This window comes from Sorghum bicolor, chromosome 6 (genome assembly GCF_000003195.3).
Source record: "Sorghum bicolor cultivar BTx623 chromosome 6, Sorghum_bicolor_NCBIv3, whole genome shotgun sequence".
Classification (NCBI taxonomy): Eukaryota; Viridiplantae; Streptophyta; class Magnoliopsida; order Poales; family Poaceae; genus Sorghum; species Sorghum bicolor.
The window spans coordinates 59067882-59094485 of record NC_012875.2 but is presented as its reverse complement, the minus strand read 5'-3'; the positions used below and the strand labels follow the sequence as shown (position 1 = coordinate 59094485).

The window sequence follows — 26604 nt, the reverse complement described above, 5'->3', positions numbered from 1 at the left end:
AAAAAAAAAAAAAGTTGTTGTCGTTGGATGTGGATGGGGAGCGCCCTGCGGACGGTAGGATGAATGGATGATGGCCTGATTGCACGCCGACGTCGCCCACGTGATAAGTCGCGGTTCCGTTCGAGGCTTCGAGCCCGGCGGCGCCCTCGGAGGCTCAAACTGCCCGATTTCGTTCGTTCCCAAACCCCAGTTTCCAATCCCTAGATCCCTCTCACCGGCGACGCATTTGTCGGCTGCGCTGAGGCTCAAACTGTCAGATTTCGTTCGTTCCCAAACCCCAGTTTCCAATCCCTAGATCCCTCTCACCGGCGACGCGTTTGTCGGCTGCGCTTGAGATGGATCGCGACACGCCGGTGCCGAGGAGGAGGAGAACGGAGAGCAGACATGCCGGGGAGCCCTCTTCGGCTGTGGCGGTGGAGACGACGAACGGCAAGAGCAAGACAACATGGTTGTGGGAGGCGGGCGGGAGACTAGTGGAGACCCAGTCCGTCACTGCCGAGCAGACGAGCGCGACCATCACAGAAGAGGCGGAGGACGAGGAGTGGACAGATGATGCCCTCCCCCTCATCGCGAGCAGCCGTCCTCTCCCTCATAGATGCCCCAGTTTCCCCAAGGGTCGAAGCCGGCAAGACATCGCAGAGTGGCACGAGGCTACTAGAGTGGCTTACGAGAAGGCTGCCAACGGTTGTTTTTCATTATTACTTACTCCTCCAATGAAGGTTTTCCCCTGCTAACTCTTATTTTGGGTGTGGTCTCTCTGTTCAGATCCTGTCTCCAATCCTCCTATCTTGAGGGAGACAAAGGGGAGGGAGACGCCTTCTTCCAGTGAGGTGATCTCCATGAGGCAAAGGGAGATGCTTTTTAGGCTATCTAGCTCGATTGTCAGCATTTCCTCTACCCGGGTTGGAGATGGTAAATTCATTATTCCGATCTTGCAGTTAGATTATTATAGGTTACACAATAATTCCCTCATAGCTAATCTTGACATCAGTTGCTCCTGTTTTCAGATGGGGTGCCAGTATGGGAGTTTACTGGAGTCGTCATTGGTCCATCTGAGTCTGATGAGCATGCTAGGATACTGACCACTTCTGATACTGTCTGTGATTTTGAAGGGAAATTGCTCAATCGCAAGGTACACAAAGTCACTGATATGCACTTTTGGTTCATCTACTTGTTTGCTATTATTAGGCCTGCAAACATGCTAGTCATCATAACCTGCCTGACAGTATTAAGCTAGCACATACTCCCTCCGTCCACAAATAAATGCACATCTCGCTTCCTGAGGAGTCAAACTTTTTTTAAGTTTGACTAGAAATATATCAAATAATATCAGTATTTGTATCTGTTGGCCCAGCACTTGCCCGAGGTGAGCAGCACTTGCTCCCCTCGGCTCTCCTTCTCCCCTGTCCCAAGGTAGAAGATGAGCAGAGCTCACTTCAGCACACACGCAGCACACAACTGTCTTCAGCGTTGGCTGAAGACTGGACACTGCAAATGGTGGCAATGAACTGCCTTTTCTGATTGCATAGGCAGAGTATATATACACAAAACATGTACCTGCTGGTACACTACTTGCATGGTGACTACACCACTCCATACAACTACTCTACATGGCTTATATCAGCCATCAAGTACTTTAGTACCTGCCTATACCAGCCCTCTACTCTAGCTGGTGTACTTCTACCAACTATGGATGACCCAATGGCCTATTGCCATACTTTTACAGTGGCAGCTGAAGCTGACCACTTGTTCCTGCAAAACGCAGGGCAAGGAGAAAAGGGGGACAGCAGATTATCGCTCACAATCTTCCCCTAATCCTGCCTGTCAGTCCTTGATCTCCACCATGCCCATCAGCCCCCTCAGCTCCATGAACCGAAGCCTGCCAAGGGATTTGGTGAGGATGTCAGCAAGTTGCCAATTGGTGTTGACGAACTCAATGACAATCTGGCCTCCATCGACGCAATCCCGAAGGAAATGAAACTTCACGTCGATGTGTTTGCTGCGATCATGGAGCACCAGATTCTGGCCAATGCAATGGCTGGTTGGTTGTCAACCTTCAACGCCGGTGGCAGAGCTCGAGCTCCGGTGAGCTCTGTCAATAGCCACCGCAGCCACACCACTTGGCATGCCGCCGTGGCCGCAGCCACGTACTCCGCTTCACAGGTGGACAGGGCCACAATGACTGCCAAGCAATCGACGCCGCTCCCAGGAAGACAAGTACGCCGGAGGTGCTCCGCCACCCATCCACGTCGCCCGCCATGTCTGCATCACTGAACGCCGTGAGCTCTAGCGCGCTATCCGCATCCTTGGGCGGGGCCTCACTGAACACAGTCAGCCAAAGCCTGCCGCGCTTGGGGTAGGCCAACCCCAGCTCCGCCATGCCGGAGACGTAGCGTAGAAGACGCTTTACCGCCATCCAATGGTCTTCACAGGGGTCCTCCATGAACCTGCTCACATACCCGACAGCGAACGCGATGTCCGGCCGTGTATGTGTGAGCCACCGCAGCCCGCTGATGATGCTCTGGTAGAGTGTGGCATCCACCTTCGCTGCTGTGCTTGCCTTGGAGAGCTTGACCCGCTCCTCCATCGGCGTGGCCACCGTCTTGCAGCCCACCATCCCGGCCCGCTCAAGCAGCTTCATCGCGTATGCGCGTTGCCTTTTGCCCAAGCCTGATGGCATCCTCCCCTTGCCTTACCTCGATCCCGAGGTAGTAGGAGAGCGCTGAGGTCGCTCATCTTGAAACGTACCGCCATCTCCTCCTTGAAGGTCGCGATGTCACTCGCGCGTGCGCCCATGATGATGAGGTCGTCGACGTACACCACGACGCTGAGGTGCTCCTTCCCCGTCGTCGGGTGTACAGAGCGTGCTTCAGGCGCGGGTGGATGGGCGGCGGCAGCAGTTATCTGGGCCCAGGAAGAGGTGGGAAGGGGAGGGAAAGAATGGAGATAAGCAGAGGAGGGAGGAGGATGAGGAGGGCGGCCAGCCATGGCTGGCGGCGTGCCGGCCGGCCGGCTAGAGGCAGGCGGCGGCTGGGGCTGGAGGAGGGAGAAGAGCCCTAGCTGATACCATGTTAGAATTAGGGTTTCATTACTTGGGCCAACCCTAACCAGGGTGGCGATATAGTTAGGGATACATGGGCCTCATGGGCCTAGCCACATGGGCATGCATTACACATACTCTAACAATCAAGTACTTTAGTACCTGCCTATACCAGCCCTCTACTCTAGCTGGTGTACTTCTACCAACTATGGATGACTGAATGGCCTATTGCCATACTTCTACAGTGGCAGCTGAAGCTGACCACTTGTTCCTGCAAAACGCAGGGCAAGGAGAAAAGGGGGACAGCAGATTATCACTCACAGTATCTGCAAATAAGTATATTATAAAAATATATTTCATGCTCAATCTAATGTTACATTTTACATATGATAAATATTAGTATATTTTTGTATATATTTGGTCAAACTTTAAAAGGTTTAACTCATCGGGAAACGAAATGTGCAATTATTTGTGGACGGAGGGAGTATATCTTACTTTTCTGCACATTTACCTTTTGCATTAGGGGTTCCTTGGCCCTCAAATTAACCCCAATATCAAAATAATAAAATTGACTGAGTTCTGGTTTGGATCTTAAGAAATCAACAAAGTTTAGAGCAGTCAAACTAAGGTACTTTTCGCTGTTCTTGTTTGCTGCTGCTTTTCCATCCTGTGCTTTGCTGGACAACTGAATAAATTAGAAGATTGCTATTCCCTGTCCCAAATTGTAAATCGTTTTGACTTTTCTAGGTACATATCATTTCGTATTACACTTAGATATACATTATGTCTAGATACAAAGTAAAAGCTTAGCTTTGTATCTATAAAAGCCTAAAAGATTTAAAATTTGGAAGAGTACTATTTAACTACACTTCAAAACTTTACAAAGAGTGCACGAAAACAACAGACCTCCAGTACATGTTTAGAATTTGATATAAATGACTGATTTTTAGGATAGCCTAAAATGACGTTACTTAGCCAAGCAAATACAGTTTCACATCTTAGCAGTTAGCTTTGTATTTTTTCCTCCAAAACAGTCTACACCACAGTCGATTTATCCAAAAACCATCCATAGCAGCGTGCCTGTATGTCACTCATCATAACACCAATGCAATATGATCACATACTTAAAAATGTGGAACATTTCATGCATTTGCAACATGATCACGTTGGAGCCAAGGGTTGAGTACTTTTGGTTTTTTTCCTTGTTTATATGCGATGCGTTATTTGATGAAATGATGTCTTAACTGTAATCTTATCGCTTCATATAATTTGTCTTTCTAACTTACTCTTTTTTTCAGCTACTTGTTCGTTTGCCAAATATGACAATTAAGAATGGAGAGCTTTTGTTTTTTGATCGCTACTATGGCATTGCTGTTTTGGAGATCTCAGTTGATATGCCATTGCGATGCCCTTCTTTTGTGTCAAGTCCAGATTACGGAGACAAGGTATTTGTAATGGCGAGAGATGAAGATTCTTCGCTATTGACGACGTCAGGGAGGGTCATGTGTTATAATGAAACTTGTGTGGACCGCAATTATTATTTGTATGTGAGCTGTGTGCTTCCTGAGGTATTAACTAAATTGCGTGTATTCAAATGTTGCATCTTACTTTATTGCTCTATTAAATTATTTGTACATGTTTAATGCAGGTTAGCACATTTGGATTAGTAATTGATCGAGATGGTGATATTGCTGGATTGGCTTTTTTTGTTGATTGGTCAAAAACTGCCGTTCTTCCAAGCTCTATTATCAGAAAATTAGTTGAAATGGAAAGGAACTTCAGGTATTTTACTTTCGTGCAACTTTACCTTTATGCACTAGAGGTTCTTTGGCTCTCATTCAAGTTGATAATGAGAAGCGTTGGCAATCAAGTAGTCTAATCATCTTGCTTTATGAAAGAATATGTTGAGTAGTTGGTAGAGGCTCTGCTCTATATAAGCAGCAGTCATTTCTTTGTAAATTCAGGCTTTGCAACTTTCAGATTCAATCCAAGTAGCCCATAGATCAAGCTGACCTCTAGGATTCATCTCTACCTTTGCTTGTGATGTTTGGGCAACGATCGGTATCCGAAGCCTAGGGTTAGCAAAGCCCCTTCCCAGCCTCCGCCACCACCATGTCTTCCAACTCCGATGAGAGAGCGCATCTGGCCGCCGCAGCCGCCGGGAGCAAGAGCGAGAGCTTGCTGAAGAGCGACGGCAAGGCCATCGATCCCGGCAGCCATGGGGCTTGTCTCGCCGTGGCCGAGGTAGCAGCCGCGGTGATCGCGGCCGCTGCTCTACAACGCGTTCTACGATCAGTTCGAGATGAGTGACCTCGGCCTCCTCTGCTTCTACAGATGCCAAGGGCATCACCCTCCACCAAGCTCACTACGCGCAGCGCATCCTCCAGCTGGGGAAGATGGAGGACTGTAACCCAGCCGCCACACTGATAGAAGAGAAGCTGAAGCTCAGCCGTGAGAGCACAGCGGAGGAGGTGGATCCTACGCAGTACCGGCGGCTCATCGGCAGCCTGCGGTACCTCGTGCACACCTGGCCGGACTTGGCGTTCGCCATCGGGTACCTGAGCCGCTTCATGGAACGGCCCATGATGGAGCATCAGCAGGCCACCAATTTCAGCAACGAAGTTCAGAGTTTCAGATTATATCATAATCAAAACTTTAGAATTGCGCATTCAAACTAAAATACGCCACATTTACTTTACCTTGTTATTGGCAAACATAAGCATTGCAGCCTGCAGAGCATTGACTATACGAGAACTAATATAATTATCTTCCCTACCTATAGAGGACATTGCACAGTGTTTGTCAAGCAGTAGTTAAATAAGGTCAAGTTGCTGCTAATATTCATAGATTCAATTATTCAAAGCAGTGAGCAACTCTTTTGACACTTGAAATTTTAAGTTGTGTCAAGCTAGGGAATATGATAACCAGGACACTAGGATACATTTTAAGACAGAGCAAGGATACTTCAATTTTGCACTCCCACATGGTTCTGTTATTGCACACTTTCTTTACCTGTCCCTGAAGTGAGGTTTGTGGAAATAGGATAAGATTGTTACTTATCAGGAAGAAGTCACTTTTAAATAATGAAAAGCACACAATCAAGCAGGAAAACAGAGGTGCTGGCTAACGGTGCCCATGTGGAGAACTTTGCGCTCGCTGCACTGGCTGCTGAACTTGACGTCTCTGGTGGCAACACCATGTTGCTGTTGAGGGTGCCGATGAGGGGCAGCGGCGATGGAAGGGGAGGTGAGTTCGGGGCCAGGGGAGGGGGGGGGGGGGTGGCATGGTACACCATCCTAGGCCATTGCGGCGGGCCGGTGTCGATGACCCACTGTGTGCCAGTGCTGCTGTCGTAGCCTGCTCTGGCTGTGCATGCGGGGATGGCTGAGGACAGCAGGAGGATGGAGACAGGAGACACGCTGCCAAGGGAATGAGTTGTTTGCCGAGCAAGTTCGTGGCTTCATGGGTGAAAACCAATTACAGTCTGATCGAATGGTCCATATCGCATTTTGTTAGATCTAATGGTTAGCGGGCTAATGGCAACTTGGCCCTATCTGATGCCTGTGGTTTGGCGTAGAATTCACATAGTAGAGATTAGATGAGGGCTGAATTAATCAAGCAAAGAGTAAATTAGCAATATAAGGGGTTCATGGAAATATGAGTAACGACATATTAGTCAACAATTTTGTTGATGAAATTTTTACTCCTATTTAAGTTATCTTTGCTGTTAAAAATGGCATGTATAGAATTTTAATAGATATATAGTTTAATTCTATATTTGATTATTGATTAAATGTGAACTGTTTTTAGTTGTATAGCTCGTCCAGAACATCATTTGTGTCTGAGAGCGGTGCAGTTTCTGGACATGCATAAGAGGGAAGAAATCTTGTATCAACATAATATTGATAGTGGTTACATCGTCGATGAGGTATGAATCTATTCAATAACTTGTATGCAATCTATTCAACTATATGCGTTGTCGATATTGTAACTCATTTTATTTTTTTAGGTAGCAATCAACTCCACTGCAGAAATTATTGGGATTAGGCGTGGGGATGTGATTGTTTCAGTTAACGGGGTGTGCTCTAAGACTATGCCAGAGGTGAAAAACTGAGAATATATCTAGTTTTGTTATATATACTTGAAAATATATCTGTTCTTATTGTGTTCAAAATCTGTTCCCAGTTGGAGGAGTATTTGCTTTCTCTTGGCTGGAAGTTTCTGGAGAGGAAAAATAAATCATCCAAGATTGTTCTGAAGGTATATTTGAAGTTATATGCAATATCAGAATGTGAACTTAAGAAAGGTTAACAATTGTGATATGATGTTTCAGTTAAAGGTTTATGACCCCATCAAGTGCCAGGAGCACACTCTAAGCCTGCCTCTAGGATTTTATTGCCTTACAGCAGGTAAAAAGTTTGAGGTGAAAGCTAATATGTATTTCTTATTTTCTTTGATTACGCTTAACATGATAGTAACCTTATCTTAATGGTAATTCCATAGTTGTTAGAATGTACTTTGATTGATTCACATGATTGTTAGAAGCATGTGCTCTTTGAGGCTAGTAAGAAGAGTATTTTTAAGGCAAGTAGCTATAGAGATTTGACAAAGCGCATCAACAATGGCGCTCCAGTGCTAGTGCACTAAGCAAAGGAAGAGGCAATACGCGTACACATACAAATAGTATTTAGCCAGATGTAGCATCTGAATTGGCTCTGTTCTCAACCTTAGTGGCTTCCATCCAAATAAAAAAAAGGGATCCATGATGTGCATGTGCCTTTTCAAAGAGCTAGTTGTTTCTGGATTTCTTGTATATTCTTGTATATTTGATTCAAGTTCAGAATGAATATAGTACTAGTAATTCTATGTTTCTATAAGAATGAGTTATGCAATAACAGCAATACATTGGTTGCAGTTTAAACTTGGTTCACAGCTCTAGCTCATTGACTACACTTCTGTTGTTAACATTTCTTATGGGGATGGTATTGATTTCACCACTGCAGTAAAGGAGAGGGTGAAGGTGCAAGTAACTGAGAAGACATCACCTGGCATCAAGCGCAAGAAAACTACTACTGTACCGATGCCATCTGGAAGGGTCTTACGCCCTCGTAAGAAGTGAGAAAAAGTGGAGTCCTGGGCAAGGTGGAAGCTAGGCCGTGGCGCACAGAAATATAGTTCTGGTTACTGGTAGTTAGGTACTAGTACTAGTATAGTAGCCGTAGATTTTTTGTATTCAGATGTCCTTTTTCTCCGTCGTTGTGGCGGCGCATCGCACAAGAAAAGTTCTCACCTGTCTCGTCTTTGATCGCACGCCTATTTGGCCTCTGGTAGTTGCCATCTTTACCGAGGACAAAATATACTGTGCACTTTTGTACGTTCCTGTTATAACGCGTTAGGATCTAACCTGTACGGGCAGCTTCTGTGCCGGCCACCGGGGATATTTAACCTGTACAATTGTTGTCGGTTCTCCTCTCTTGAAGGTTTTGAGCTGCTAATGCGGTGCTTTACAGCAAAAATACTACAGTAACAGGGTGGCTTTGCCGCGTCTTGTATAGAATTTGGGCCAGTGTTGCCACCTTCTAATGCAACGTTCAAGTATATTGTGCACTGGTTATTTATTAGGTTGAACATGGATAGTTTTGGCCACTTTCTGCTGCAACGTGCAAGCATATTGTGCACCGGTTATTTATTAGGTTAACCTTATTATGATATTATTATGATAGTTCTCAATGCACGTTAAGAGTGGCCAATGCAAAGTTAGAAACTTACTCCCTACAGTGCATTCCAAAAAACTTACTCCCTACAGTGCATTCCAAAAATTTAAAGACAGCTTAAGGGAATTCTCAAATGATGTATGTGTCCATAGATTAAGGTCTTGTTTAGTTTATCCCAAAAACCAATTTTTTTAAAAAAATTCTCCGTTACATCGAATCTTGTTGCACATGCATGGAGCATTAAATATAAATTGAAACAAAAACTAATTGCACAGTTTGTCTGTAAATCGCGAGACGAATCTTTTAAGCCTAATTACTCTATGATTGGACAATGTTTGTCAAATAAAAACGAAAGTGATACATTATTAAAATCTAAAAAAAATAAATCTCAAAGCCTAAACCTAATTAGGGTGTTTATTCTCAAATTATGGTTTCTTTTTTCAACAAACTTTGTCAAATCTAGTCATGACACCATTTGCTCAACACAAATTTTAGAAGTCACAATATATTATATTTGAGAACAGAGGGAGTATAAAATATTACAATATGATTGTCAGATATAGATATATTTGTTTACATATTACATATTACGGCCGGACTCTAAGACGCCCTCGGTTACTGCCCCTTCTATCCCAACATAAATATCATTCTCACTTCTCAAGAAGTAATATATATATATATATATATATATATATATATATATATAGAAATACTATAGTTAAACGTCCTTGGAAATATATTTTAAAATGATTCTATAAGGAAAACGTTTACAGAGAAATATATCCATTTTCAGAGCAATCAGCTCAAGAGAATGACATCTAGAAATATGATTTCTTAGGTTTTGAAATGTTATTTTTTATTTTTTCCAATTGATCTTGGATGAAGACAAACCCTATATCATAGTTGTAGTACTCAACGTGACCTAAACCTTTGTAGATGAAAAGTTCTCCATTTGAGATTATTTAGGAGCAAAAAAATGGTATGTATATGTTAATACAAAAGGACAATACCTTATCCTTAGTTTTATAAAGAAAATGTATGTGCAGTGGATGTAATGGGTTCTAATTCTTATGGACATACTTATGTGACAGATGTTGAAAATTAAATCTTGCGATAGCTGCAACTTTATCGTGGCATATGAAAATGTTTTATTTTAGAATGATTTTCAAATATTAAAAGCATTTTTGGACAACCGTAAAAAAACAATTTTCAAAGTGATTGACTTAACAAAGTCGTTTCTAAATATATCTTATTTGTATATTCGATGTTGTAGTAGCAATTTTTAAAGCCACACCTAAACATTAATTTAGATCGTCACTGGAAACAGGACATAACTTTCAGTCCAAATCGAAGGTTTGTACGAATCCTACATGCATGCCAGAAAAATCATACGGATACTACACATGGATATCAGCATTATTTTTTTTATAGAAGATATCAGCATTATTAAGGGAAAGAAAGCTGTGATTATTTGTTTCTTTAAGTGGAAGCTGTGATTATTTGTTTTGTTTAGTTGAGTAGCTAGATACGCAAATCATCCCTGCAAATCCGGGCGGGTGAGGGGCCAGGTTAGCATTTTGCACCGCGCCCCGCGGGGACTCACGCTGGAGATCTTCGTCACTGTGGCGCTAGGGTATGTATATCTCAATGAAGAAGCTGCTTCCATTACCATTAACACTAAAAATCATTAGAAAAAATTGTCCCCTTTGATCTCTTGAAATTACTGAACAATTGTTTTCGTCAGTAGCTAACTCATCAATAGTTGTCAATAGCTAGTGTATGGCCCTAATTTACTATCTTGTAATGTTGTAAATAGCTAACCTGTGCTGAAATGCAATCAGTTCTTACATAAGCTGTGATGAAAAGCAGTAGCTTATATTGTAGAGTGTCAGCTTGAGTAACCACACATTTCAATGACATTCATTCACATTTGTTTGAACTAAGACTAATTTTTCTTTCTTCTTGCAGTGATCAGCTTACTATCTCGATTGTAGGCGCTACAGAGAAGGCTGAGAAAGATGAGATCACGAAGGCAGGATAGAGTTTTTTTAGATAGAGAGGCATGCAGTTGGTCAGCTCAGAATATAGATATATATTTGTGTTTTATTTGGTTTGGTTAGGGGGATGAAGGAATGTTGATTTGTATTATTTGCATGCTGTCTGACATCAGGTCCTGCATGTATAATGCCGGTGATAAATGTTTCTATTCCATGCGACCATGCCCTGTTCATCAGAAATCAGAAATGTAATATAACTAGCTGGAACCCCGCGCAGGCAGCAAGGTGACAGCATACGTGATGTACAACAGATTTTTATGCAGTGGCAAAGACCCTATGTGACAACAGTAGTTGTCTTGCAGGAAGGGGATAAATTAAGTAATACATTTGGTAAAGAAATATTCAAAAAATGAACAAATATTAATTATTTAAAGGTACATATAAGGGAATCAATGTATCATTTTTATGTACCTTATTACCATATGCAGCCCTGAGTAATGAATGAAGAATTAGGAAATTCATAAGTAATAGAAATCATCCAATGATGAAACTAACATTTTCCAAACTATTTACTTATTATTATTGTACATATCTCTGTATTTGAAACAATAATGCAATGTTTTTTCGGTAAGCACGCTCTAAGCACGCACCTAACAAATAATATGTTTGTAAACATGAGGTAGCTGCAGTTCATGAACTGGATACACACCTCTGTTTGTTTTTTCCATGAGCCACCAGACGGCCAAGCAAAATTCATGGGTGATTGGAACACACATTCTGGAAAGAATACTATGAAAGTGATATTATTCCGGATCTTGTAGAATCGAAGGCAAAGAAGAGAAGCCTTGAATTCTTAATTCTATTTATTTGTCTGCTGAAGAAGCTTGGTCCTGATGAAATAATCCAATCCATGGCTGTGGAACTGCTGATCCCTGGGAGATTTTGGAGATGACTCCAGTGAATCGCCATGGGTTCGGGGGTTTTCTCGGTTGGGGTACTGAGATCTTCTCTCTTAAGTGCAATACCGTGGGGGCGGTCTTTCCCCCACCGGCCGAGAAGTTATTTATTGTAGTATTCGTTGGTGCTGGTTGCCTCTCGGTAGCGCTAAACCTAACTTGCTGGAAAATAGAAGCCCAAATTAGATCACCGAATGCACTGGATAATTTACAAAATGCGTAGAAAAATATATGGAGAACGGTACTTGGAATACTTTGCTTAAAATTTGGATTCCTTTAGCTCACTTTGCGTAAAGTTCTGATTCATTTAGCTCGAGATTGCAGTTATGATATGTAAGATTTCTTTTAAGAAACCTAAATATAGACAATATAGAAATAGACCATCTAATAAAAGAACTAGTAATGGATGTTTTTTTTGCCGGAATCATATAAGGGTACACGGATAGAAGGGCGAATACATAGCTTACTAAGGCCTCGTTTGTTTGGAGTGAATTGAGAGCAGGAATGAATTTAGGTGAGAACTGCTACTATAGACTTGTTATTCCAGCTGAAACTATTCCAGCCACCCATTCCCAAGTAAACGAACGGACCCTAAGTGATTAAAAGGCTATCCTCAATATTTTGGGGAAGTGAAGGAATGATTGTTGTTCATACTCAGCTTTAACATACTGGATGATTTCGTCTTTGTTTCGTTGAACATAACGGTGGAACCTCTATTTGAGTGCCTCTGTGAGTTTGATCTACCTCTCTTTATGTATACTCTGCATCATAGTGGAATCCCTAAATCAATACCGCAGCAGTAAGTAGAAAGAGCATAAGTGGAGCCATCGTACCATGTTTGTTGGCTGGAGGCAAGGAATACAGTTGCACCGTTACTATGAGCAGTCTAAGGCCCTATTTGTTTCTTACGGAATGGAGGTCTGGAATGATTCCCATCAGAAATGTTGTACAAATTTATGCTGTTTTTGATCATCGAGAATAAATCCATCTAGAACAATGGCTAAACGAACGAGCCCTAACTTGGAGCACAGGATCTGCTTTGTCTGCTGGTTGGAGGTTGGTCACACACCTAAATATGGATTTGGAAACATACATCTCAGATGTAACCCTTTTTTACCTATATCTATTATAAAGTGTGCAGCCATTACTGTACCTAAAATTAAATTTTTTTGGATATACAAGTACAATCCAAGACATCAAATCTATCTATAACTCTTATAAAGCAAAACCCCACTATCTAATTCTTTTGACATGCAAGGAGTCCACCTCAGCAATCCACTATCAACCTCACTATCTATTTCTCTTAAAATGCAAAGCATCCACCTCAGCAGTCCACTATCAATTTCTCTTGACATACAAGGTGTCCACCTCAACAACTTCTATCATTTGCATTAAGTACACTAGCACAAGAATTATGATATCTACATCAACAGGACACATCATCCACTATGGATACAATATCCACAATTATGCTAATAAAAGAGATATACTTATACTCATTCTTCATATTTGCGGCAACGCATGGAGAATCCTCCTAGTTTGCAATATTACCAAGCATTGGTGTTACTCGCAACTAAAAGAATTAAAAAAAATAGGAAATTATATAAACATGTGATGGTGTTGCCATAGCACTAATCGACATGAACTAACTAACAACCTTAGGTGTTGCTGGCCATACACCCAACCTCAATGGAGCACAACAATGAAAAGGATCAAACATGAACAATATTAATAAAGCGGGCGTGTGTGTTGATCCTTATCTGGGTAATAAAGAACTCTGCACTCTCGACCTGAATGGACTCAACAATGAAAGAGAGCATAAATGAGCAATAGAGTGGGCGTGTGTGGATCCTGATCTTGGTCAACGCCGGCGCTGCCGTGCGCCATGTAGGTTGACGGTCGAGGTGAGGCTGAGTCAACAAAACCACCACGCGAGGAGGGGAGAGCTTGCATTGGGGGTGTTCCCTTAGGCGCGGGGCAGCCCCTAAGGCATGCGTCCATGGCAGAGTGGCCAACAGAAGGATGCGGTGCAGATGCGGAAACAGATATAGTTGATGGGGAGGGAAGGCGCGATGGCACGATGGGGCGTGTAGAGCAGCGGCGTTGCCGGTAGGGGCGGAGAGGGAGCATGGAAATGGGAGGTTGCAGAGAGGTGGACGCATCAAGGATATTTTGGTGGCTTCGGTGGGGAATGGGGGAGAGGTGGCGTGGCGAGCATCCAACGTGTGTAGGGGGAACAAACGGTGAGGAGCAGAACACAGTGGATGAATAGGAATGTGGGTGTGTAAAATGGAAGGTGAATAGTGCACAATCACCAAGATTAAATGTCTTTATTGATAATGCAAGGACAAGCTCAAAAAGGCGACTCCTTATATGCGCTTAGGTGTGACTAGGCGATAGACGAAGCGTGTTCGCTTGACCTATAGGGATAGACATGCCCTAAGCAGTGGCAGTGCCGGTGGGGAGGTGGAGGGGTACTGTGGTGCCCTGAAGTCCCCACATGTAGATTCGGTGGATCCGGGGATGAGGCGCAACAGAACGCCGGTGGTAGAGGAGAAGCCAGGGACATCGTGCGGCGGCGGCGGCGGCGGAGGAGGAGGCAGCAGGGAGGAGGCCGGCGGTGGGGGATCTGTGGTGGTAGGAAGAAAGAGGCAGGCGGCTCGCGGCTATAAGAGACGTGCGACTTGTGAGGGTGCGGCTGGAAGGCGGTTTGTGGGCGCACACATCGGGCGACAGTGGGGGAGGAGGTAACGTCGACGGGGGAGGCGATTGCCGGTGGTGAAGGAGGCAACATTGAGCACTGGTGGCTGCGCGGGCGAGCGGCGTAGTCGAGTGGCAGGTGTGAGAGTCGAGAGGAAGAGAAAATGAAACATATTAGGGGAGGGGATAAGACTTTGGTGGAGGCTGCGGAGGAGAGTTGGATCATTAAATGAGTGTTTGAGCCTTTTCCTCTTCCGCCTCATTATACTAATCTTTTACTTTTTTATTTTCTTTTAAGTATATTTAATTATATATAGTCATCGTCTAGAAAAACGCTTTGAAATGCGTGTCTAGGCTCTAGGCTATGGATTTGCGCTTAGATTAACACTTTGTGCAAGAATGAATGTTGCATAGTCTAAACATTGTTATATATGATCCAGTATTTCAGATTGAATCACTGGACAAAAAGAAAAGAGATTAGTAATAACATTTTCTTAAAAACAGTAATTTTGGACCGGTTCATGAAAAAATGAAAAACTATTTATTTAAATTAGTGTTGCAAATAATTTGAATACAATTAAATCGGCGTTTTTTTTTGACAAGTAATTAAATCGGCGTTGATCGGACATAGTGGCACCAAAGGAAGGGGAAGGAAAATTAGAGTTCTAACTTTCTCGGAGGCAAAATGGTCATTGCATCCACTTATTTGATTTCATTACTGATAAAAGTGGACGGAATGTCGTAGAGGAAAAAAAATTCAACCACTTACACATATAACCGCTCATTTTTTATAGGAAATTATAAACTTTTTTTATAGCTGTAGAAAATTACAAACTTTGGCACGCAGGTAAAAATCCATTTCTTATTTTCTAACATTGCTCGACCCTTGGCCCGCTGCCTGGACTCGTCTCGCCCGGGGCCGATCTTCTCCATCCGCTCGCCGCGCCGCAACCCGGAGAGGAGACTGCGTTCGGTCGAGCACCACCTGGGGCCCAGCGTCCTCGCGACCATCTCCGGCACGGCGTCCGCCCTCTGCAGCCTCGGTGTCCCTGCGACCGTCGCTGCTGTCCTACTTCGCCACTCGCCACTTTGGCCGGCGACGAGCACCACCAGGACACTAGGTATTCCCTCCCCTTGGTCCTCCCTTCCTGCTGTGCGATGCCGTGCGCCCAAACCTTAACGTAGTCCATAGGTAAAACCGTGCGCCCAAACCCTAACATACTACTCGTAATCGGATCTGAATCGTATATGCATGTATTATGCCTACTAACTTCGATTGCTTTGCAAAAAATAGTGGGTGTACATGTGTACACCCATTCCGCCCCTGTAGATAACTCAGTGAGTTTCAGAATACACTACAGTGACTCACTCCATATGTGACTCGTGAGTCCCAGACTACTAGATCAGGGAGAGATTCAAGTGTCCTATGTTGTGCTGCTTTAGTGATTATTATAGTTTAGCTGTGCATCAACCAACACCTAGAGTAATGAATGTCTTGATTCTTGATGTCTGTCATGGCATATTTGCGATCTCATATTGGTTTTGGTTTTGGATTCTGAACTTATTTATTCGGTAAAAAAAAACAAATTTTATGAACTGACAATTGCTGTTTGCAACTCTAAATTCTTTAGAACAGGAGAACATGGCTACTTCAGATGTACAAATGCAACATTGTGCTGAAGATTCCGAGACTACAATCGAGATCAAAATCAAGACCTTGGATTCTCAGACATACAATTTGCGTGTGAATAAATGTGTAAGTTGATAATGCACATGTATCTCATAAGCTGGCTGTTTGTATGTTTTCTCTACATAAGTACATGCGTGTTATTTGCGCTATTATTTGTGGTTGCGTACTTTGGGTGAGAAGCTCAGGGATTTTGCATGCAAAATTTGTTCAGAAATACAGTGTTTTATGAATTAGTCCCTCCATCCCAAAATAATCGTTCGCCTAGGTTTTGAGGGGAAACTTATTACAGATGGCAGATGCTGCTGCTGCCCCCTACAAATTCTGTGAAAAAGGCTGACATGCTCCACTTCACACTGCAAGGGATAAGCTTCTGTCGGTTTTCTTTACCTTTCCTAAGTTGATTTTTTATTTCTTTGACTCATTCCACAAGGTTCTGGCTACTTCTAGCTAGTGCCATACGCCCATACCTAGGAACTCAGCCTCTTTGTTCATTCATTATGGGAAAAAATTCAAATCACAAGCATGCAAATAATATGGGATGGAGGGAGTATACATAAATGGCTAGTTTGCTCAATTTTCCCAAGTCACTTTTATAATATCCATCATATCCAATGTTTAATCATTTTTGTGATGTAACATGTTGATCTGAGGCATTTGGAGCAGCACTTAATTCCAGTCTGTAAATTTCAGAAATATTTAATTGTGCATGTAAGATTCTTGATTAAATATTCTTTACTCATTGTGATATGGTTGGTTGTTCCTCAAATTATGTTGAATTAGCACAAAACCATAGCGATTAACTTCTAATCAACACAAGTACACAACTTCTTATAAATCAGACTGTTTGAAAATTCAATTGTACCTTGTAGCTAATTGTTTTCTGGGTAAGTAGCTAGCTTGTGGTCGTTGGAACTTGGAAGCAAATAGCTCTGATAGTTTCGTCTGGGGACCTGGATATGTTTGTGCACATGGCCTTATGTGAGACTGCACACTAGGATAACTTTGCAGTAGCTAACCCTTAACCTCGGCTAAGATCACAACAAGAAATGAAATTAAAAACCAAAATAGTTTTTTGGTGATTACATGCTAACCTATGCGCTGTTCCTCCATGCATTTACTATTTTACTGGTGATATTACATATGTTTGTATCTGCAGCTTTGAAACTAGAGGGTGCATGAAATATTTTTCATGTCTTTTTTTTGTTTGTCAAGGCAAGCCACATGTTACTCCATTGTCCCATTTACAGGTACCAGTTCCTCTGTTGAAAGAGAAAATTGCTACTGTAACTGGAATATTGTCTGAACAGCAACGCTTGATTTGTCGTGGGAGAGTCTTGAAGGATGATGAACTCTTATCTGCTTATCGTATCCTTATCTACTTAGTGTTTCATTCTTACCACAGTAAATACTAAATAATGCCATATCTCTGAAAATTGCCTAATTATTCAGTGTTGGGGTTTAATCTGTTACTACTTTGCAAGACAACCTGCTTTGTTTTTTCCATGGCTAAGTTTTTTCATTTGGTCATTTTAGTTTCAAGTATTACCTCCAATCGAAAATTTATAGATTTTGAAATTTTGCTAGTTAAATATTTTTAGTTCTAACATCAATTGTGAAGGTAGATTGACAGCATAAGATCGATAATTCTGTTTGATATATCATATTTTTAAAGTGTCATGTCCTATCTGGTCAGAGGGAACCTATGGTTCATGCTGATGAGATTGTTGGGAATGAATGATGTTATTGGTGATGTTGTTAACGTTTTAAGTGAGTGCAATTTTTTTTAAGAAATTTCTTTCCCTAATACTCCCTCCATTTTTTATTAGATGTCGTATTAGCTTTGTTCTAAGTCAAACATTTGTATGTTGGACCGATTTTTTTTTTAAAATATATAGATTCATGACATAAGATTTATGTTTTTAGATTCACTATGAGAAATCCTTTCATAATATATAATTCATATGTGGTGAAACTATAAGGATTTTTTAAAATAGATGGTCAAAGATAGTAATGTTTGACTTATGACAAAGCTAAGATGACATGTGAAAAAGAACGGAGGGAGTATGTGAGATTAAATTTACCAAATTGATAGAGTCATCGTGTTATGAGTGTAAATGGATTGGATACAAATGAACAGTGCCTCAACAACATTTCGTATTTGAATTTTGTAATGATATAAATCAGAATACGAATGTCCTGAAATATGACTTAAGCAAATATCAATATTATGAATAAAAAAAATTCATAATTCAGCTGAAAGCAGAATCTCGGTAACTTGTGTAATGGAAAGATACAGATGACAGTCTATTCTGTGAATAGTACGCTTAATCTCATTTATTCTGTTTCACTTGAATAGGGACATCCATTATTTTTAGATGAGGAAATTACTCATGTCATTTATCGAATATATTGCCTTTCCTTAACAACATTTTTAGATGTCGAAGATGGTCATACATTACATCTTGTTGTTAGACATCCAGGCCAGTCAGCTACATCTGGAAATGCAGCAACTGAAGGTTTGTAAACTTAAGAATTGTAAATTTATGGAGTTTTGTTAACCAGTTAAAAGCTATCTAGATCTAGAATCAAGAAAGCATCTTTTTTATGTTGAGTTAATTGAATATTGCTTTCAAAGAAATACTATTGTTCCTGCTGTCTGGCAAACCTGTTGAATTAAGTTGTTAACATGTTTGCTAGCATCATCAGGCTTTTCCTGTCTCCTTATCACTTGTTTTGTTCACATGCTGTAGAAGTGTTTTGGTGGCTTAAGTCCTTTGAGAAACATTTTGGTCTTCATGGCATGACCATCAAGTTCTAGGGTTCTGGTGTCCAACAAGAACTAGGGGAGAATCCCCTTGTGTTTGAACAATTTAGCATGTGGAGGCAGCTTCTACGGCAACACATTTTAGTTTTTGTATTCAACTAATAGTCTGATACTCCCAGTGCTCCCAGATATGCAAAGTATTATTAGCGTGTCTGTTTTCTTGTAGGAACACACAATTTAACAAATATGTCATACTAACAGGTACTGCCTTAAGGTTTAGTGTTAATAGGTTTGCTGTTCAAGTCATGCTTGTTTTATTTACGTCTAAGTTTACGCAGTACAGGCTAGTGTTCCAAAGGCGTTGCCTTGGCGGAAACAGTGGTGTCTTGTTGCCTAGGCGTCCAGGCAGACCCAGCACTCGCCTGGATGCCTAGTTGCCTTTTAAACACTGGTACAGGCGATTAAGTCAATATAGTAGTATTAACATTGAAAGTTTTTTTCACCTTTTGTGATTTAGATATTTCCATATCTGGTCAAGCACCCTCACTATATGGCAACTAATGCACTCTCTGCCACAGCTTCACTTCGGAGCTAAGTTAAACTATCTGTTATTCACAGGGCTTATCTCTGATGGTCCAATCTTTGTTGGACTCCTTCCAAATAACACTATAGCCTGTAACATGTCTGGACTGAGCATTTGTAACATAATACCATATTAACCGTTACATTTTCATGGTGCATCTTCCAATTTCCAAATATTCCATGTTCACTTCTGGATACTAACTTATATGCACTGTAAATTGGTACAATTTTACAGCGAACACATCAAATTCTGGCCGTCGTCGTGGACCTACAGTGGCAAGAAGTGTAGTACTTGAGGCTGTTAATGTGGATCCTGGGAGCAGTGAACTCCCAGCTTTTGTTGCGCAGGTGAGAGTAATTCCCTACATGCATTGAGGCGTTCTGTCCCACCGTTCTTTTGCTGAAGAACCTATAAGTTTGACATATAGCTTGATTATGTTCAAATCTGTCTTATTCTGTTGATAGATTCTCCAAAGTGTGCTTGGAACAATCAATGCACAATCTTCGGTAATCCAGTGACCTTAAAGTAATTTTAGATTATTTATTTAGATAGAAACTTGCTTTAAAATAATTTCTCTGATGCCAGGGTACACCAGCATCTTCTGACACCAGACCTTCAGATCCTGCACAATCTTCCATCCCAAATACTGTAAGAGTTGAACTCGACCAGCAACAAGCTCCTCTGCTTTTCCAGTCTGAACCAGCACATGAGTCATCACAACCAAATGTAAATATTCATCTGATTGTTGTCACATGCTCATCCTGATTCCAAAAAGGATGTGTTTAATTTATGTATTCCTTTGTTGTAGGTCATCCCTGATGCTTTGACAACTATGTCTCAGTACATTGATTTTATGAGAGACTCATTTAGGAGGGAGGGCTTTAATCTTAATGGTCTGATTTTATTCTTCTGTGAGCTACATCCATCATGTAATCCACTTAAGATTTACCTCCATTTCTCTTCTTCTACAGGACAAACAGAGGATAATGTGGAAAACAGAACTGCAGGAAGTACTACTAGTGTTGGTGGCACTCAAAATCAGGAAAGCCAGCCTGAATCAGCTGCGCTTGGGCTTCATAATGCATCATTGCTAGCTGAAAATATGCACTCTACTAGGCAAATTGTTGTTGAACAGGCTGGTGCATTGCTGTCTGTAAGTCACATCTTTCAAAATCTTACCGGCACCAGTTAGCTAATCTTATTTTTTCTTCTTACTGCTTTGTTTATGTCTTCTGCACATTGCTATCGACTTGATGATGTTGTGCATTACTTGATCTTTGTTGATATTTAACCTCATTTATTTCTGATAATAAACATGTAAATTTGTATTTTTTTTGCTATTTGAATGATGGCAAATCTTCTCTTTTATCTGTATCATTACTATGGTACTGCAAGATTTGTGTTTTGTAGATCCATGGACCCTCAGTTAGCACTTTTTAAAATCCAATCACCAATAGTAGGATGAAATCGAATGCTCTACAGTGGCATCCAATCTACCAAAAATCCACTGGTTTATATGCAATTTCGTGTACCATGATGTATTTTATATTGAAATAATATACAACATTCTTGTCAATTAAAAACGGAACATGTACACATGATGTCCCCGGTTATTTTTTTTAAATGTTTTTCATTGCCTATTTGGTCAACATTTCATATGAAGGAAAGAGGGCAATGTTGATCATGACTGAATTATGTGAATGCTTTAATTTTGGTAGTAAAGGGTAATCTGTTAGTGTTCAGGCAGGGAATTGTAGCATCCATGTGCTCCTTTAACATGTTTACTGTAGCACTGCAGTACGCCAACACTCTCACGGTGTAACTGGTCAGCACAACACGCCGAAGAAGCGGTTGGCTGAGCCAGCCCGGGTTCGAGTCATGGCACCATCTTCTTAAGACAAAATCAGGGGGACGTCTCTCCCTCTGGTCGAGTTTTTTTTTTAGCACTGCAGTACGAATAAAAAATAAATAAGTGATTCCCATGCACGACTCATGTATTTTCTTTTGAAGTTTGTTTGCATCTTTTAAATTCTCTGCTTATAAGTTCTTGTTATTTTCAATTGAACATCTCTTACACCTTGAAGTTAATACCCTTGTAAAACAATCCAGCAACTCTCAGCTCAGCTGGGAGATCTAGAGAATGTAACTGATCCAGCAACACGAAGGGACATTCAAAATAGTGCAGTTCGCGTGGGTTCTCTACTTCAGAACCTTGGTTCTTTGCTTCTGGAACTTGGCCGCACCACAATGCTACTGCGGATAAATCCGTCATCTGTAGGTTTTCCTGACAACTATTTTGACCTCATTTGCGCTTAGATATTATTATGCACTATTGTATTGATCTATTGTACCTTCTTTTCAGTCAGAAGCGGTTGTAAACTCTGGACCAGCTCTTTATATATCTCCATCAGGGCCAAATCCTCTTATGGTTCAAGTGAGATTTTAGAATTTTAAATTTTAGCATTCACTGATAGCAAGCTTGCTAATTTTATTTTGTTCAGCCTGTTCCATTTCCAGGAAGGTCTGTCCAAATGGGTACATTATTTTCTAGTCTTGGTTCGCAAGGATCTGTTCTACATCCGAGAGATGTTGATATCCATGTCCGCACAAGTGAGTAATACTGTTATTGTCTATTCCTTAAAGTTTTCCTCTTGGGATGCTATCATCTTCAAGCAAGCATCACATTTCTTTGACTGAATAGTTGCTCACATCATGTCTAAGTATGCCGAACAATTGCATATGGCTGAACTGACTGTTTTTTTAAAGATTAGTTTCAATTATAGTTGTGAATTTTGGATTCAGTGTCTAAACTAGTCTGTAATTCTAAACAAATAGTGTTTCATCTATAGCATTTCAACTGAACTTTTCATCTATGCCACCAGGCTGTGTCAATGGTGTGTAGGACCAAAGCCTGGTGCTATAGGAAGTTTGAATGTTATAATGTCTAGCAGGTGGTTGAAATCTGTGGAGATGCCAGGAGATCTCTGGCATACTTTATAAACCAGAACAATATGGTGTGTTTGTCCTAGACCTGATCAAACACTGGGACGGGTTAGGCCAAAAAAAGTGTCGGGTCTGTCAGGCTATTTCTTGGGTTTTTTGGGCTTTCCTACTTTGGGTCATGATTTTTCGGGTTGGGTCAGGTCATGGGTTGAAATCCATGGCCAGAACCTGACCCGATGCAGTGACGGGTTGGTTGGCCCATGATCAGGTCTACTTTCTCCCTAAAAAGTTATAAGTTGTGTTTGTCAACTGAAAATTAGTCAGTAGATTTTACAATTAATAGCTAACATGGTTGGACCTTTTTTGGGGATAGTTGTACTAAATGTGATGTATCTTTGTAGCTACTTTTCTTGAGTTCTCATTTATCTTGTTGTTACTTTGGTTATGACAGTTGTTAAATGCATCTTTTTTTTGTTGTTGTTAGGTGGGTCCGTGCCTGGAGCCAACCCAAGTGAGTCGGCTGGTGCACAAGCACATCAAAATGTGAATAGGCCAGGAGATGCTTCACATGCAAATATTGGTGAAGCATTTTCAGGGGTTGCAGGTGTCACTCCTTTTTCAGTTGAGTCTGGAGTTAGACTATTGCCACTTAGAACAGTGGTTGCCATGCCTGCTGGCATCAGTCGTGCTCCATCAGGGTCATCTAGTGGAGGTGTTGGTATTATCTATCCATTTCTCACTAGAGTTCGACAAAGGGCAAACACTAATGGTAATGATGAACGAAATGGTCAATCTCAAAATGAACCTGCTCGTAGTAGCACCCATCCTAATCAGCAATCAATTCCTCAGACATCTCAAACTCATGAAGCAGGTCAATTTTCTTCATTGCCATCTTTTTCTACCTTGTTTCAATGTGTCGCATATTCAATAAACCAAAGAGTTCCTATGAGGGGCTCAATAGGGTTGGACTGCTCCTGGTTGGGCTGATAGCTCATCTGACAGTGACTTAGTTATCGGACTGATCAGAATAAGATATGTTCTAGATTTTCTTTTGAAAGAAACTTCTGTTAACTGATTACTTGATTCGAATTGCTGGCACCCATTATATAGGCAATCTGATCCTGCCATAGTATGGGATCATGCGACTTAAACAAGCTTCCTCCTAAGTCATACTCATCTAAGGAGTCTGCTGATAGGAATTCGATACAATTAGCCCCCATTTTGAATTCTGGAAATGTGAGGTGCAGCTGAGCAGTAAAGAACTACAAATGTGAGGTGCAGCTGAGCAGTGAAGAAATTAGATACAATTAGCCCCCATTTTGAATTCTGGAAAGCTACCCATCTGATTTAATATTATCGAATTATATGTACTGAGGCAGTGCCATAGTATTTATGACATTCCTTTTTTGTTAATTTAATTCGAATAAGTTGTATATTGAATGTGGCCATTAGTACTTAAAAGCTCCACATATATTATCAAAGTCCACATATCTGGTTGTGGTTTCTTCCAGCTCTTAATCTTATAATTTAATGGCTAGTTTATTGGAAACTAACATCCAAGTACTCAGATTGTAGTTGTACACATGCTTCTACATAATTTGTGCTGCCTTTTTTTGACCTTTGTTTTCTAGATGATTTTCTCAATAAAAGTTGTGACATTATTGAACTATTCTTCATTCTGTTGTTTACAGGTAATCTGGGATCTCCAGTTGATGTCAATGTTGGAGATGGCTCTGAGACCTCACCTGGGAATGGTCTGGTCACACTCTCTCAGATAATGGACTTTCTTGGATCAATGCTCCCTGGCGAAAATGTTCGAGGAAATACCTCAAGCCAGCAATCACCATTGGCTTCCACCGAGCAGGGAGAGGGTAGAAATCTTGCAACACCACAAGTGTCAGGAGCCAGTGAGGAGGCCCTACGCTTTGCTAGCATGGTCAGACAAATTATGCCATTTATCTCCCAAGTTGAAACACAGAATCTAAATGCCCCACCAGACAGCAGCAGCACACCTGCACAGGCAATTGCCGCTTCTGCTCGTGCTTATTATGTTTATTTAGTAATTTTTTTAATCATTTAGTTGACCTGTAACATTGATACTGGATTCAGGCTGCATCTGGGAGCTCAGACAGAGCTAGGGATGTCCCAGATGATTCGAGTTCTCGTCAACATAACCGCGACCAAATTGATGAGCCTAATTCTAAAAGGCAAAGGTGTGACACTGACTTGTCATTTTAAATCCACTGCAGATGCTTTTCTTGGATATACTTGTTTGATCTTGAACGTAATGATTTATATGGGTTGAAATGGTGAGCCTCTATGGTTTTTAGTAGTCTAATAGAAAATACGAATGCGGTTTTCAAATTGTGTACTTATCAATATTGATCGAAAGTTACCTTAAGACCTAATAATTGGATAAAATGTTTCACTGCACGTTGCCCGGGCTGCATTCAGATCTTTAGAATCCTGTCTGCTTTAGTTCTTTAGAACGCCACAAGTTATGCCAACTTATATTGTTGGACAAAGAATTTACCTCTCTTTTTTTTTCTTGCAGAACTAGCGACTGATTCAAATCTACTTGTGAGCTGAGAATCTTGCCAGTTCTTGCTTACCCCCAGCGGATTATCAAATCAGGACTTGAGGCAAATGGTGACAGTATTGAGACAAATGGATTAGCTGTAGTATATAGTTGGCACTGAGGTCACTAGACGAGGCACCCATGCCTTTTTTTTGGCGCATCTTATAAACTGTTATTTTCGAGTGCAACCATTCATCCTGCTGGCATCCAATTCCCAATCTGTACAAGTTTAATTTATTTGGGATGTAATCATTTATGCGACGAATCAAAGCCTCTGCTCTAGTCATTGCCGTAGCATGTGGAGGACTCCTGCCATCAATAATATTATTATGAAAATGTATAGCTTAAGTTTGTATGCTTTTTTGAACATTGTGTGATTAGCTATTGCTTACACACACAACTGTTACTTTTGTCTTTGTTCATAATGCAGTGCGACGCTGTTGGAATACCAAAAGAACTGCAAATGTATGTGTGTGATATACATAGAAGATACTCCATTCCAAATTATAAGTCATTCCAAAAATGTGAGCGTCAAAGCATTTTCAAGTTTGACCAAAATTGTAGAGAGAAATATTAAGATTTATAACATAAAGTGAGTATACTATAAAAATATAATTAAGGAAGAATCTAATGATATTTAGTTGGTATTATAATAATTGTTTATTTTATTATATAAATTTGGATAAATTTAGGATAGTTTGACTCTCTAAGATTTTTGGAATGATTTACAACTTGAAATGGAGGGAGTATATGTTTTATGTGGAAGATATAGTAGTTGTAGATTTTACAATGAAAATGATGTGTAGTGATAAAGAACATACAAATCTAGAACTGTGTTACTTTTGCAGCGAGCGAAAGGTACAGCCTACTGCTGACGTGATAAAAAAAAAGAATCATGAATTACACGACCTCAAACACATGCAGAATGCTATACCTATAAAATGAACACCTACAGAGCTCATGGCCCCTAATAGGCTAATATGATGAAAAACACCGCAATGACAAATCCACACAATGGGCGCATAAACACAGTTGTGTGTACTGTAGTTTGTAGATACACAGCAAGGTTCGGTGATGAGTCGGGGGAAGCTATATACCACTATAGTTGTAGATTAAATTTTCTATAGTTGTAGATTAAATTTTCACACATATAAAAGAGAAACACCCCTTTCAATTTGCTTTAGCTTCGCCATTGGTGGTGACAGATCATATGACATGCAATGGAGAGAATGGGAGCATATGCCCTTAAGGGTAAAAAAAAATCGCCTCCGTGTAGTGTAGTACTTGTGCCTAGAAAGTGGCCATATAGTGCTCTTTTAGTATAGAGCCTGAGAGTGGTTCTAATTTTTCTTGACATGTGGTTTAGTAGCTGCAGCAATTCAATGAATATATGGTTTCGATAATTTCTTGGCTTCCTGAAAAACATAGGACCAAACAATTATATATCAATAATTTTTGCAGGGTTTTGTGGTGGAAAAACTATGGCACGGAACTATAAAATATTCAATGCTAGAGATGCACATGGAAATAGGGGGTCAATAACTTATTGGGGGACATTTGGTTTTCTCACTCGTTATTGTGCTATCTTGACGAGCGAGGATCCCAAAGGAAGCTATATGTTTAGTGTCCTTGTCTAAGT

General features: G+C 41.1%; 2 protein-coding genes across 3 annotated transcripts; both read left to right on the top strand.

The window, feature by feature from the left end:
• LOC8082545 lies at positions 85–8638 on the top strand. Its single transcript, XM_002448654.2, has 10 exons — positions 85–684; positions 766–912; positions 1008–1132; positions 4339–4608; positions 4689–4822; positions 6851–6968; positions 7050–7142; positions 7226–7300; positions 7374–7449; positions 8044–8638. Exons 1-10 carry the CDS (start codon positions 336–338, stop codon positions 8157–8159), a joined length of 1503 nt encoding a protein of 500 aa, XP_002448699.2. The 5' UTR covers positions 85–335; the 3' UTR covers positions 8160–8638.
• On the top strand, positions 15244–25419 carry LOC110436332 (large proline-rich protein bag6-A). 2 transcript variants are annotated; one of them, XM_021463144.1, is made up of 16 exons: positions 15244–15528; positions 16039–16163; positions 17345–17462; positions 18533–18613; positions 19679–19791; positions 19909–19950; positions 20030–20170; positions 20253–20337; positions 20416–20597; positions 21554–21718; positions 21807–21878; positions 21946–22054; positions 22872–23258; positions 24079–24407; positions 24497–24600; positions 24942–25419. In XM_021463144.1, exons 2-16 carry the CDS (start codon positions 16050–16052, stop codon positions 24952–24954), a joined length of 2055 nt encoding a protein of 684 aa, XP_021318819.1. In that variant the 5' UTR covers positions 15244–15528; positions 16039–16049; the 3' UTR covers positions 24955–25419. The 2 variants fall into 2 exon arrangements, with proteins under 2 accessions (XP_021318819.1, XP_021318818.1); XM_021463143.1 differs by having other exon boundaries at positions 15256–15528; positions 16044–16163.

What these genes read in the sequence shown, in the direction of transcription:
- LOC8082545 (XM_002448654.2), top strand. Translation starts at nt 336, where the DNA reads ATGGATCGCGACACGCCGGTGCCGAGGAGGAGGAGAACGGAGAGCAGA. An exon ending in CTCTACCCGGGTTGGAGATG is followed by an intron (nt 913 to 1,007) that starts GTAAATTCATTA and finishes TCCTGTTTTCAG; the next exon opens with ATGGGGTGCCAGTATGGGAG. An exon ending in CATCCAAGATTGTTCTGAAG is followed by an intron (nt 7,301 to 7,373) that starts GTATATTTGAAG and finishes ATGATGTTTCAG; the next exon opens with TTAAAGGTTTATGACCCCAT.
- LOC110436332 (XM_021463144.1), top strand. Translation starts at nt 16,050, where the DNA reads ATGGCTACTTCAGATGTACAAATGCAACATTGTGCTGAAGATTCCGAG. An exon ending in ATTTGCGTGTGAATAAATGT is followed by an intron (nt 16,164 to 17,344) that starts GTAAGTTGATAA and finishes TCCCATTTACAG; the next exon opens with GTACCAGTTCCTCTGTTGAA. An exon ending in GGAGGGCTTTAATCTTAATG is followed by an intron (nt 20,338 to 20,415) that starts GTCTGATTTTAT and finishes CTTCTTCTACAG; the next exon opens with GACAAACAGAGGATAATGTG.